The sequence below is a fragment of the Rhyacophila brunnea genome, unplaced genomic scaffold, assembly GCF_057557595.1.
Source record: "Rhyacophila brunnea isolate RB1 unplaced genomic scaffold, BYU_Rbru_1.0 scaffold_18, whole genome shotgun sequence".
In the NCBI taxonomy this organism is placed as follows: Eukaryota; Metazoa; Arthropoda; class Insecta; order Trichoptera; family Rhyacophilidae; genus Rhyacophila; species Rhyacophila brunnea.
Window position 1 is genome coordinate 7,271,693 of NW_028232837.1, and position 12,544 is coordinate 7,284,236.

Here is a 12,544-nt window from a genome sequence, read left to right on the forward strand (position 1 = left end):
TGAAACAAGATTCAAACATGTAAATGTTTTGTATGAAAAGATGTAACCATTTTATTTCCAACATTAGAGTGTATAGTATAAAATATTATAATGGAACCTTAATTTTTTTTTTTTTTTGACCATGTCCAATCCTAAGATGATATTAGACTCCACAGAGTGGAGGTTTGCATTAACATTTTCTATGTCTCACGATATTCCCATTGCAGTTTCTGACAAGCCGCAGACTTTTAACGTTACATGTTGAATGTAGAGCGAAGCTCTTAACCCAATGCTTACGGGCCCTTTTAATTAATTTTGTAATTAACGTGTTAATTTGCATTTGAAAAGCAATTAGCAAAAACACAATTTTGTACGGCCCGTAAGCATTGGGTTAATAAAAATTACTGTAATATCGATAATTTGTTGCTTAGTATTTCATAATTATTCAAACAGATGTCACTATGTTTAATTTTTTAGATTATGCAAGTCAATAGTGGCTAGTCATTTGAGTTTAAAGTCGGACGAGATAACTCGCGAAGTTTGTATTTGCGGCCTGTCGATCACGGCCTCATAGAGTGTGAAAAATAATGGAAAGCATAGAACCGGTGAACAGATGTTTTGTTTTTACGAGAAATGGAAGCCACTTGCTCAACCTATCAGGTCCATACTCTGACTCCAAACACAAATTGAAAAACAATATGTGTATTTGCCAGACTCAGGATTCGAATCTGGGACCCATGACATTATAAGCCGAAGCATTAGCCGCTCGGCCATCGCGGGCCGTATAAAATTTTGTGGTTTTCCCTAAATTAGTTTCACAGCAACTAGCACGAGTTTTTCTCCTTCAAAAACTAATAACATTAATAAACATAAATTTTATTTTCATGAAATAGATCATTTTGAAAATGTGACAAAAATAATTATGTAGAATCCACGATCGCATATTTAAATTGGGAGTCGATTTACCCAAATTGGTCACCAGTACACTTGTATTCATTTGTTCAATTCTCGGCACTTCAATTATGTATCCTTCCTTCAACTGAATTTTGTCTTTTGTTTATATAACATACACAATTTGAAAACATCTCATGCACATCCCCCTCTATAAAAAAATCTATTTAAAAAAAAAATGACACCCGACAGGACTTGAACCTGTAACCGCTGGACTCAGGCCAGTGAGCTTTTCCAATTAAGCTACGGGCATCCTACTTAATTATGACTATTTTAACTAGTAGTTCTTACATGAAATGCTTATCAAATTGTGTTAATGTTGGCTATCGGTTTATGTGTATTAAATCAAGGTAGATATCAATTAAATGCGTTAATTACTAACCAACATCACGGAATATTCCAAGTATTTAGTTTTGATAACGTACTTGCAATAGCGAATAATTATTCGATGAATAAAAGAAGTAGTTTTTTTTGTTTATCTAATAACACTTGTAAGTCAATAATTATTCAAGAAAGAAATACAAAAGAAACAGTCATTCCAAATTCAAAATTACATATTTCAGCTCATCTATTCTATACACAAGGCTGCTATCGGCGGCTATCGAGGGTAGTTCATCATATTTATGTATTGAGTGTAATTATTACAATAAGTTAACCGTTTGAACTGTCAAAAAGAACTATGTTTTAACAGCAGCTCTCTTGGCTGTGTTAACTTTTAGAGCGAGATAGACAGTTTTGACAGCTAATATATTGAGCTTTGTGTATAGAATAGAAGCGCAGAAGTCTATATTATTAAAGAAACACATTATACAGTTTACGAAAATTCGTCAAGTTATAAGTTAAGATATAAGAAAATAATAAAAAATGTCTAAAACGTCATAAATGGTTTACAACTTCTTCTAGCCCTCATAGTCCAATACGTACGACACAGGCCTTTCACGCCAGGAATTCCGGGTAGACAGTGAGGTCACAATATATAATGACCAATCTATGATTGGTCCCGGGAAGTGGATAACTGGGTGCCAGGACAATTGGGCGCCACACTGTTGAATGAAGTAAATAAGACGTTCGTTACGATTTTATACATAAAGAAGACAAGGAATTTTAATCAGTTTCGATCTACTACTTAGTAGTTTTAATTCATTTTGCTCTTAACATCATTTTTTTTATTGCAGATTGAGAATCATCATGCCTAAGGCTTTACATAAAAATAAAAGAACTCTTTACTCGTTGGAACTATGCACAATTAAATTATTATTTATGTGTGCATATTTAAATTCTAAACAAGTATTAAATAATAATATAATAATTTAAATATAAACATATATTTTTAAGGTACCTATCATTCACGAACGTCTGTTTATTTTCGAATTTCATTTGATTGTGTTGCGCCCAGTTGTCTCGGTGTCGAATAATCCTAAACACATTGATGCCATCATGACCTGTTGTCATGTTAATTATATATATAAAACAACAGAAACTAACACCACAGTTAACAATGAAAGCATTATTGGAAACATAGAATTCTCAAACAATGATTTATATGCAGTTATATTATCTAAAGGCAGTTTCCTTTCCTGGCAACAATTGGTGTTTATGTTGATAGTATTTTTCATCAAGAAATTGACAACGTATTGCCGTAGAACTTAACTGCATTCATAAGATTTTAGCAATACGTAATTTAAAAATTATCTGTCCAACCCAGTGTTGTGTAACACAGTGAAATTGGCAATCATATACAGCTTATGTTTAATGATAGTAAATACCATGGTCTACTTAGTCTAATTTAGGGATGGAGTTCAGTTGGACACCTAAATGTTATCTTCAAAAGTAACCTCTCCCCCCACACATAAAGTTTTCAACCAATATGTTTCTAGTGTTTGCGTATGGGTGCAGAACATGAACTATCAACACAAGTGAGGTCCAAACACTTGCATAGATAGAAAAGTGCATAACGGGTATAATGTGTAAGGAAACAGCAGGTGAGAGAATATAGTATGCTATGTGGTAAAGTTTGCCAAACAAATGAAAGGGCAATGGACAGAGCATAATACCCAGTTTACATGCGTGGCCGGAAACTTGTACTTATGCAGTTCGCCGTATCACACTTCACTGTGAAATGTTGTATCGGAAATATATGGCCATATATTAAAGACCGCCCAACCTCTTGGGTTGTATAGTACTAACATAAAATTCATGTCTAATAAAACACGGTTCTTGTCGGTTTACACTTTACAGGAAGCCAGCAGCAAACAAATTAAGAAAATAGCCGATATACTGGATTATTTGCTAGGTTAGGTTTTCATTCTTGAATTCATGAATTTTGCCGAGATCAGCAATGAAAATTGAATTAATGTTCATATTGATTCTAATAAAATTGGAGACCGTATAGTATGCGGTTATCTCTTTCCGATAGGAAAGCTCACGGTGAACTGTGCCTCAGTGAAATGTTTTACGTACAATATACATGTAACCGTTTACACATGCATGGATTTACTGCTGATAGCACGTATTATCGTGGCCATAACAAGAAAATGCATGTATAAACACATATTATCGTGCAAGTTGCAAGATTGCATGAATTAGAAAAGTTCAGAAGCTTCTGAATTTTCACGCAACAATTGGTACTTGTATGGCGGTGCGCATGCGCAGTTGAACGATAGTGGCAAACCTGCCGGAGGAAATAATTTAACGTCTACCGATTATCTATGAACTTGTTAGAACCTGTCTGAATCTGTCAAATAGTATTATAAAATGACAACATCACATCTCGCTTACTCTTGAAGAGCAAGATTGGCGAGACAGTCAGCACTTCTACATGTAAACAGTTATTATCGCGATAGTTTAAAATACACACTATCGGTGCAAGTAAATCCATGCACGTGTACAGGCGCTATTAAGCTCGAAGATGAGATAATAGTCATATGGTGGTACCCAAAAAGTATTGCAATAGTGAAATAATTAGATTTCGAGGTTACTTGGCAGACCTTTATTGAGCAGTGGATTGGCATCGGCTACTGATAATGAAGTGCCACGGTTCACCTTAAGCCAGATAATATAAAACGTTTGTGATAACTCACTGCTTATGTTGGGTAAAGATGTGTGTTTGTAAAGATGGATGCGTCCGGGTTGAAGGCCCAAGGTGCCGATGGAACAACCATCATATAAAAAGACTGTCAACCGTAATACGTTTTGTCTTAGAGCGCGATGCAGAACCATCTGAATTAACCTGGCAATCGGCACCATAAAAAGATGTTAATTTAGCTCAACTTAGTATCTTGACCGTATTTAAAATCATTTCATTCCGGGTCACTGCCTTTTTCCAGAGATTTACTACCTGCTATATGTATATGCGGTGACGCAATCTAATTTGCCGATATAGGCCACTTAAAGACAGGCGCGAATCTTAAGTATGGTTCTGCATCATGCTCTCAGACCAGTATCGGTGATTATTCAAAAATGGCCTTAATTCATAATTCGAATTTAATTTCCAACTTCACAATTTTATTGTATTTGAGGTATCATGGAATAACAAAAAACACTTCTATTTTGCATAGTTTATCGCATGTGCTCAGTCCACATAAACGAAAACATCTTAATATGAATGTACATATTGTTTTACGTGTTCAATGCATTAGTAAGATTTGAAAATTATTGTTATACAAAAATAAGAATCATAATGTTGCTTTTAGCTTATTTTCAAATTTTGTTACATCTTTCTACAAATTAACAATATTAATTCTATATTATTTTGTCACTTCATATCTCAGTTCCATTACGGTCACTCAAATCAGACAGATACACTCGTCATTTAAGCCCGCTTCACACGGGTCACCTGTGTCTAGCCACCGGTGTGTCGAGATGCCGCATTTAGATATAAATTAACGTGACACTCGTGTGTGTCCGTCTGAACGCGCCCATTAATGTATGTGTAAATGCAGCCGCTCGACATACCGGTGGCTGGACACAGATGTCCCGTATGAAACGGCTCTTACAGCATGCCAATATTACTCAGCCGACATTCATGCACGTAACAGTATATTCTAATAGATTATTTCTTGATAATAGCCTTGCAACTTGCCTAAAACATCGAAGAAAGGAGGATTAACACACGGTGACAGCCCAAGAAATAAATACAATAACAGCCAATCGTAAAAGTCTCAAACGATATAGAAACTATACTGTTTGTGGAATATTAATACATATTGAAGAGTTAATTTAATCGGGTAATCCATAGTCATCCATTTCCATCCGAGTTGAAGAATGAAATTCAAATTGTCAGTACAGTAGAATCTCGATATAATAGACTTAGGATATAACGGACAAAATATCCGGTCGAATATGAAAACGCTGAAACGTCACCGCTTGCAAAAAATGTTCTGTGCATGATAATCCAATAATATTTATTGAGTATTTATTTTGTCAGATAATTGAACTATATTACACATATTTTCGTAATTTCAGAGAGTTGATTATAAAAAAAGCAGTAGACTTCAAAAGTTCTTTTATCAAAACAGCATTACCGAAAGCAAGCGCGTCGGCATTGAACATTAACGTCACTTCCCAACGGGTGTATCTGGATATATCATCCAAAGACGAATAAATGTGATTTCTTGTTATAACGGACTTTCGGCTTTAACGGACACCCCCTCACCAGCATTAGTCCGTTATATCAAGGTTCTACTGTAATGACAATTACAATTACCATGTCAATAAAGAAACAAAACAATTGACAGCATAAAATTAATAAAAATTACTATTGACGGGACTATATGAAAGTTTACTTATGTATTATTTAGCTAATTACTATAAAATAATGACGATTGAAAATATGTAATAAGAAAATATTTCTTAATTTAAAAACCCTCGTGGGATATGTATTTACAATTTTATTTTTTATTCCTACTAGATTCAACATGAAAATATATTTTAATTTTCATTAAAAAAAGGACAGTTATTTCCACCAATTACAGAATATGTAAGTGACATAATTTATTTACGATATCCTGCAACGAGACACAACTGAGAAACATATTTTTACACCAATGGGGTTGACAACAAACACGGTATTTACTAGTTTTTTAAATCAATGACTGTTTAATTTAATGAGGTGTCTATGGTACAATTCGATAAGGACTCAGGAATTATACAATAAAACTCCGTTAATACGAATACAGTTAATTCGAAACTCGCTGTAAATTTTAATATTTGCCAAAATTCTTTAAATCTATTTATATCGATTTCCATTAATTTCGATGAATGAACAATAATGGTCACCTGTGAAATGGAAACAATGTTAGAAAATGGCAATAAAAAAATCTTTATAAAATTACTGTTTTTTGCCATACATTTCGTAATTCAATTTTCGGTCTCGTCAATTTCGAATTAACGAGGCTTTACTGTAGATTATAACACATTATATTGTGTAGAATATAATTCGTGGTACTGCCAAAAGTTGGTAAGTTGATAATTTAGGTACTTAAGAGTTAACAATGGATTATGTGTCTATAAATGACAAAATTCATCTGATATAATATAACACACAAAGAAATTAGCATTATGCCTGATTTTAGGGGGCATGTCAAACTTCATACTGCAATTACTCCATGACATGATTTAGAGACTTACCAACTTTTGGCAGTAACCCCACAATATATGTATTTTTTATTAGATTTTGACCTTATGTAAACTTATAATGTTTATATAATAACCAGACACCTCAACTAGTCCAATGTTCTGTAGGCAACATCACGATAAGAAAAACAGTAAACATCCAAAATCGTGTTTATTATTCTATCATAGGTTTTGAGTCAAAAGAGTGTATCTACAAAAAATAGTTCTGAGCTTTAAAAAAAATTATCCAGGGTATTTTAAAGCATTCAGCATATGAATAGTGTTTTGTTTTTGTGACTATCTGGTAGATGCACGTTTTTGACACAGATAATGGATATAAGAGAAAAATAAACATGGTGCACGATTTCCAACATTGGTATACTAGAACAAGTGACGATGTTAGATGTAAAATCAACAATTTTTTTCGACTCAAGACAATACCTACTGACAGAGTAACGTGTATAGCCAGAATCGTATTGCGTAATATTTCAAAACAAATGGTGTATCAAGTGTAAAAAAATAAATTACATTTCGTTATTTGATAAAAGAAATTAGCATGCCTTGTGTCATGTACAGTGTGTGTAAAAAGACATGTCATATTTGAAAATAATAAAAAAAAAACATTTATTAACATTTTTCTTGAGATCTTTTATTCAGGATAATAAAAAAAATTATATAATTTGTTTTAAAAAAATGCTCACTTACAAACGGTTAATTGATTTTGCGTGTGCATTCATAATTCGAAACATATTTGTTAAGTAAATAATAAAAAAAAAACATTTGGAAACACAATGACTTAAAAAATACTAGAAAAGATCAGCAATCGAAAAAGTTTTCAATAAATTATCAATTTTATTTATGTAGGTAGGTATATAAAACTCTATAAAAAAAATTCAGAATGTCAATATGTATAAAGTGTTGTATAAGATCGTCATCAGCTATTCGCAATTGAAAACCAAAACAAAACATTGTTTTCAGATGTTCGGAATTGTCTATTGATTATAAAAAAATGTCAGAAAGCAGTATCTCAAAAAAATACTGTTTTAAAATAATAACATAAAACTTTAACTACCTATTTATTAACTTTCACAGTGATAAATTGCATAGCGTGCGTAATCGACGTTATATCTAAATTACGCACCTGTGTAGTCTGCATTATAGTAGATACCTGTACCAGTTGCGAAGGGTGGAGGTAGGCTGTGGAAACCTGCCATAAATAGTGCAAACTAAACTTAGTCAATCATACGTATTTGTAAGAAAAAAAGAAAAAATATGAATTGCAGAGTATTGCGTTAGTTTTTAAAATTCAATTAAACCTTGTCTAAAGCGAATTATAATAGATATGTGTTGGATTTTTTTTTAAATATTTCATCAATTATGGTTAGGTTTAAGCGGAGTATAATCGAATTTTAAAAACCATCCGTTCCAAGTTCAATGAAAATAAATAAGTATGCATTACTTTGGCAGGATCTTCACTGCCAACCTCCACCCTTCGCCACTGTTTGTAATATGTAATAAATAGTAACTGAACCGTTGAAATAATTTCTTCATAACCGTCGAAAATCTATTACTACAATCTGACACTAAATTAAACATACATTCCCCAATATCCGCTAGTAAATAAAATAAAATTCTTGTAGACGCCTTCATCCGACATAAGATTGAGAATAGCCAATGACAATGGTATAGCTTGATAACAACTATTTTGTTTTTTTTTTTTAATTTAAAATAATTACAGGAAAATGTTGTACATTTTTTTACTACATACATACACGAGTCGATTAACAATCGATTTTTGGAAAAAAGTGTTAAATAATTAGTAATAATAATTGATATAACTGTCGACTTAAAAAAAATATCTTATTACGATAGAAAGAATAGGTTGAAATAGATACATTCGTATAGTAGAGCTCGATCAGTGAAAGGGTTCAGTATATAGAATGAGAAGATTTATTTGGCCACTGTCTCCACTGTAAAACAAAGCGAGCTACGTGAGAAACTTCACAGGAGGCAACGTGGCAAAACACCCATACTGCCTTTCATTATCTCAGAAAATAAATCAACGGCATATTTATTTTACATTAACATTTGGAAACGGTCAGCGAAAAATAATCGATCGACAAAAATTTCAGATCGATAGGACCAATAAATTAAAAAAAGATAAGACGAGTGGCAAAAGGGGTGTCACCGATTAAAAGAGCCTCTAGTGGAGAAATTGACGTGCACACTGCCCATCCCAAGTGCCGACATCACAATAAATACTATATGAGAAAATAATAAATTACGACGATATTAAATTAACATGGTTGATGGTATTCTATCCGATATATGTAGGTACTCGCAAAATACCTAAAAAAAAATCTTCCAAGTTTTTTGGAACCAAGATATTATTGTGTGTTTGAACAATAAGGAGAAATGACTTGTAAAGCCTATATTATTCCTGATATTTTAATATTAGTAATAGGTCAGTTTGTGACATAGGTGTAACCAAGGTAAGTAGTAAGAAAAATTATAGTAAATCCGGATATATACTGTAAATACAAAATACCTCATAATACCGCTAATCAAAAATGGCATTTTAAATGGGTAGTAAAATTCACCTACATTATCATTAATAATATAGCTTGAGATTCGTATAATGGACGTTAATAATTTGTTTTTTTTCGCCTTGTTATATACAATCACCGAACCAAACAGCAGCTCCGTATCTATAGCGACCAACCAACGTTTGTCACTTCACTTCGCTGTGCATGTAACAGAATTCTCATGATAAATGTAATATTGTGATATTCGCAGACATGTATGAAAGTTACAATCTGAGCGGACGACAGTTACGGCAACCGGTTTCACTGATCGAGACCCAGACGAATGATAATTAAATAAATCTTCATATAATATAATGCCGCGCGAGCGTACCATAAATTTCAAATAACGTATCATTAATTATTCACAAAAACCGTATCGTAAAAACTGGCCCATCAGATGTGAGCCGATAATATGAAAATGTTTGCACAGTGTGTACGGCCGCCGTTAGGGAACAATCGATAACTGGCGGACCGAAAGTCTAAATGAGTATGATCCTAATTTGCACTCGGTCGAAATGGATGAGGGTTGAATCGTTTTGGTGCTTATAAGGAGTCGGTGTCGAACGCCTTCCCTTTGGTGATGAGGATGTCCGCGTACGCCTCCTCCTGCGATATCTGCAGAACTTGGAATTTCTTCAGCACCAGTAGACTGTAGAATTTCTGGGCCACCTGTTGACACAATAATTCAATCTATCAATACGTAGACCAGAAAGAAAAATATTTGTCGAGAGATTTAAACTGAAATGGGTGGGTTACGTAGAAAGAAACATATTGTTCGAAAGCAGTGAACATGTTGAAGTCGGTGAAGACAAAGTGGAATGGAGACATATCCTGAATATATTTTCAGATGTGAGAATTTTCATTACCTGTTTGCGTCTATTTCTGTGTGTCATTTCGCTGAGCATCAAAAGCCCTCTATCGACTAATTTTGAACGCATCTGTCCGAAGAGTTGTGCCGCCCGCTTGTTCAGAACCCTCTCCTCGAATTGCTCGTCAGTCTCGTCTTGGAGTTGCTCTTCTCCAGGCTGTAATTACATCACAACATTATTATTTAAAAGCATGGCAAAAAAGGGGGGCTCCTAAAAATTGTTAATTTATTGTCAATGTAATGTGATGTCATGTGATCTCTATCACCGAATATAAATGAACAAACTGAAACCAAAATTTATGTTCAAAATAATCACCAATCATTTATAGAACATCTATAGAATGATTCTTTAACCCTTTCTAAGCGTTACGAATCCCGACTTAGTACAACAGTGCGCGTTGTTATTTCAAGCATCAATAAATCGTAATAAATGTCAGTCAAACATACACAAATAGAGTAGTAAAAAATCGGAGTCAAGTTCAAAAATGATTATGACAGAACCTAATATTTTATGTGACTCTAAAAATAAACATTCGTCGCCTAAAACTGATAAGAAATCACGAACAAGATTTCTTCATTGAAAAAATGCCGGCTTACTCGAGCGGCGCCATGACACTTACGAAATGGTGCTGGACTAATGCGTCGATGACAGATTAACAAGTGTAAGAACAGTTCAGTATTATAGTCTACGGCTACGATTTCGACAAATATGTCATACACATAATGAATAATAATATGGTTTATGACTTTTATGAGCATTTTTGTTGAGTGTGTTAAAAAAATATCAGTCATAAATAGCTCATTTTTATAGCATCCAGGACATCTCAAACTGTGTAACTTTTATTTGAACTCTCATACACATTGCAGCACTGCAGGTCGAGTATAAATAAATCATCCTTGAGAACTACTGGCTATTTGAGAGTAATGTACTTACCACCAGTGCCTGGTTTGTACCTACCATTGACCCCGAACTGAATGGAATCGAATGACACATAGTTTATAACAAAACGGTTTATTTTTCGAATACCTATTAGGCTATTACAATTCGTAAAATATTAAATTTCAAACACTTTTTGCACTTCTAAATGCTTTATAGTCACCACAATTTTATTTTCAAGTTCATTTGTTTTTTTTTTATTATATTACTTCAATAACCTGTGGGTCTATTCTATACTTATCGAACACTAAAGTGATAAATAGTATCAAACTTAGGGTAGGTTTGTATCAAAATATTAGCACTTATTGTAACAATTACACGAAGTTGGTTTTTATTGTTGCAATAAGTGCGATATTTCAACAGCAGCAAGATAGGTGCTGTTAAAATATAGCACTTATTGCAACAATAAAAACCAACTTCGTGTAATTGTTACAATAAGTGCTAACATTTTGATACAAACCTACCCTAAGTATGATAATATTTATTACTTTATCACTTTAGCGGTCGATAAGTATAGAATAGACCCACTGGTACTAGAATAGGTAATCTCTTATTTTATTATAATGACATGATAGTAAGTAACTCGAGTTATTTTCGACTATAAATATAAGAAGAATTCTCCATAAAAAAAAATAGTAGTCATGAATCAAACCCTTTTGAATAGTGTTACGAAAAAAATAATTCTCAAGTGTCTGTCTCACACCAGCAGACGATGATTTGCCGCGCAGTGTATAAAAATTCAGTAGCGCGGGACCTGGTGTAGCGTAATACGACAATTTCTGCATTTATGCGGGAACGGGCATCTGATTGTTCGTGTCTTTTCTTTATAAATGGCTGATAACTAGGGTAAATAAATAATTTTTGTCTGTTTCACCTAATTCTATAACCAGAAAATAGTATTTAAAAATGTTAATCAATGATAAACAAAGAGACATATTGAATCGCGGACTCCTAGGTATATTTAAATGACACCTTGTTCAAATTATTTTCCGAAACTATTTACTCGCGGATAATATAATAGCAGATAGGCGAATGAATGCAATCTCCAAAAGCATTCCTTTTGTAAAAATATTTTGTAAATTCACTTTGATCAATGTAAATTTCGAATATTCTATTTAACAGTTTACGCACCAAATAGTTTTTCAATCATTAAAAAACAATATAACTTATTATATCGCAAACTCGTATCGTTACAAACACGTCAGTCAAATGTCTTCGACGCACATGCACTAAGAAGCGATAAGACACTATATACGCGGCAAATTTGAATTGGCCTGATGACTGATATTTTTTTATTCAAGACACGCTCCCGAAAAATATTTATTTAAATTAGATAGAACAAAAGTTTAGGCTATCCATTGACAGATGTCAAGAGAAGGATGATTTCTGAATAAATTAAATCAATGTTCGAATTATTCGCGCCTGGCCGAAAGGAGTACTAGGCAAACGAAAATCGAAATGACTTTAGTCAGCTGACGCGCGGATGACTCGCGCGTATAGGCTGACTAAAGTCAGTTGCCGCGTTAGAAAGGTTAAATCCTTCAATAGTGAGCTGTATTGTGTCACATTTTAAATGTATGCAATGCTTATGGCAAAATTCACAGAAACAGA

General features: G+C 33.4%; 1 protein-coding gene across 1 annotated transcript in view; it reads right to left on the reverse strand.

Moving 5' to 3' along the window:
* Nucleotides 1-7,172: 7,172 nt before the first annotated feature.
* The window catches only part of vtd (RAD21 cohesin complex component verthandi), a 28,693-nt gene continuing 23,321 nt past the window's right edge, over nucleotides 7,173-12,544 (reverse strand). The window contains exons 17-18 of the mRNA XM_085945305.1: nucleotides 9,995-10,153; nucleotides 7,173-9,797 (exon numbers count right to left, since the gene is read on the reverse strand). Of these exons, the coding sequence (XP_085801431.1) occupies nucleotides 9,672-9,797; nucleotides 9,995-10,153 (285 nt within the window). The 3' untranslated portion in view covers nucleotides 7,173-9,671. The remainder of the gene's footprint in view (nucleotides 9,798-9,994; nucleotides 10,154-12,544) is intronic.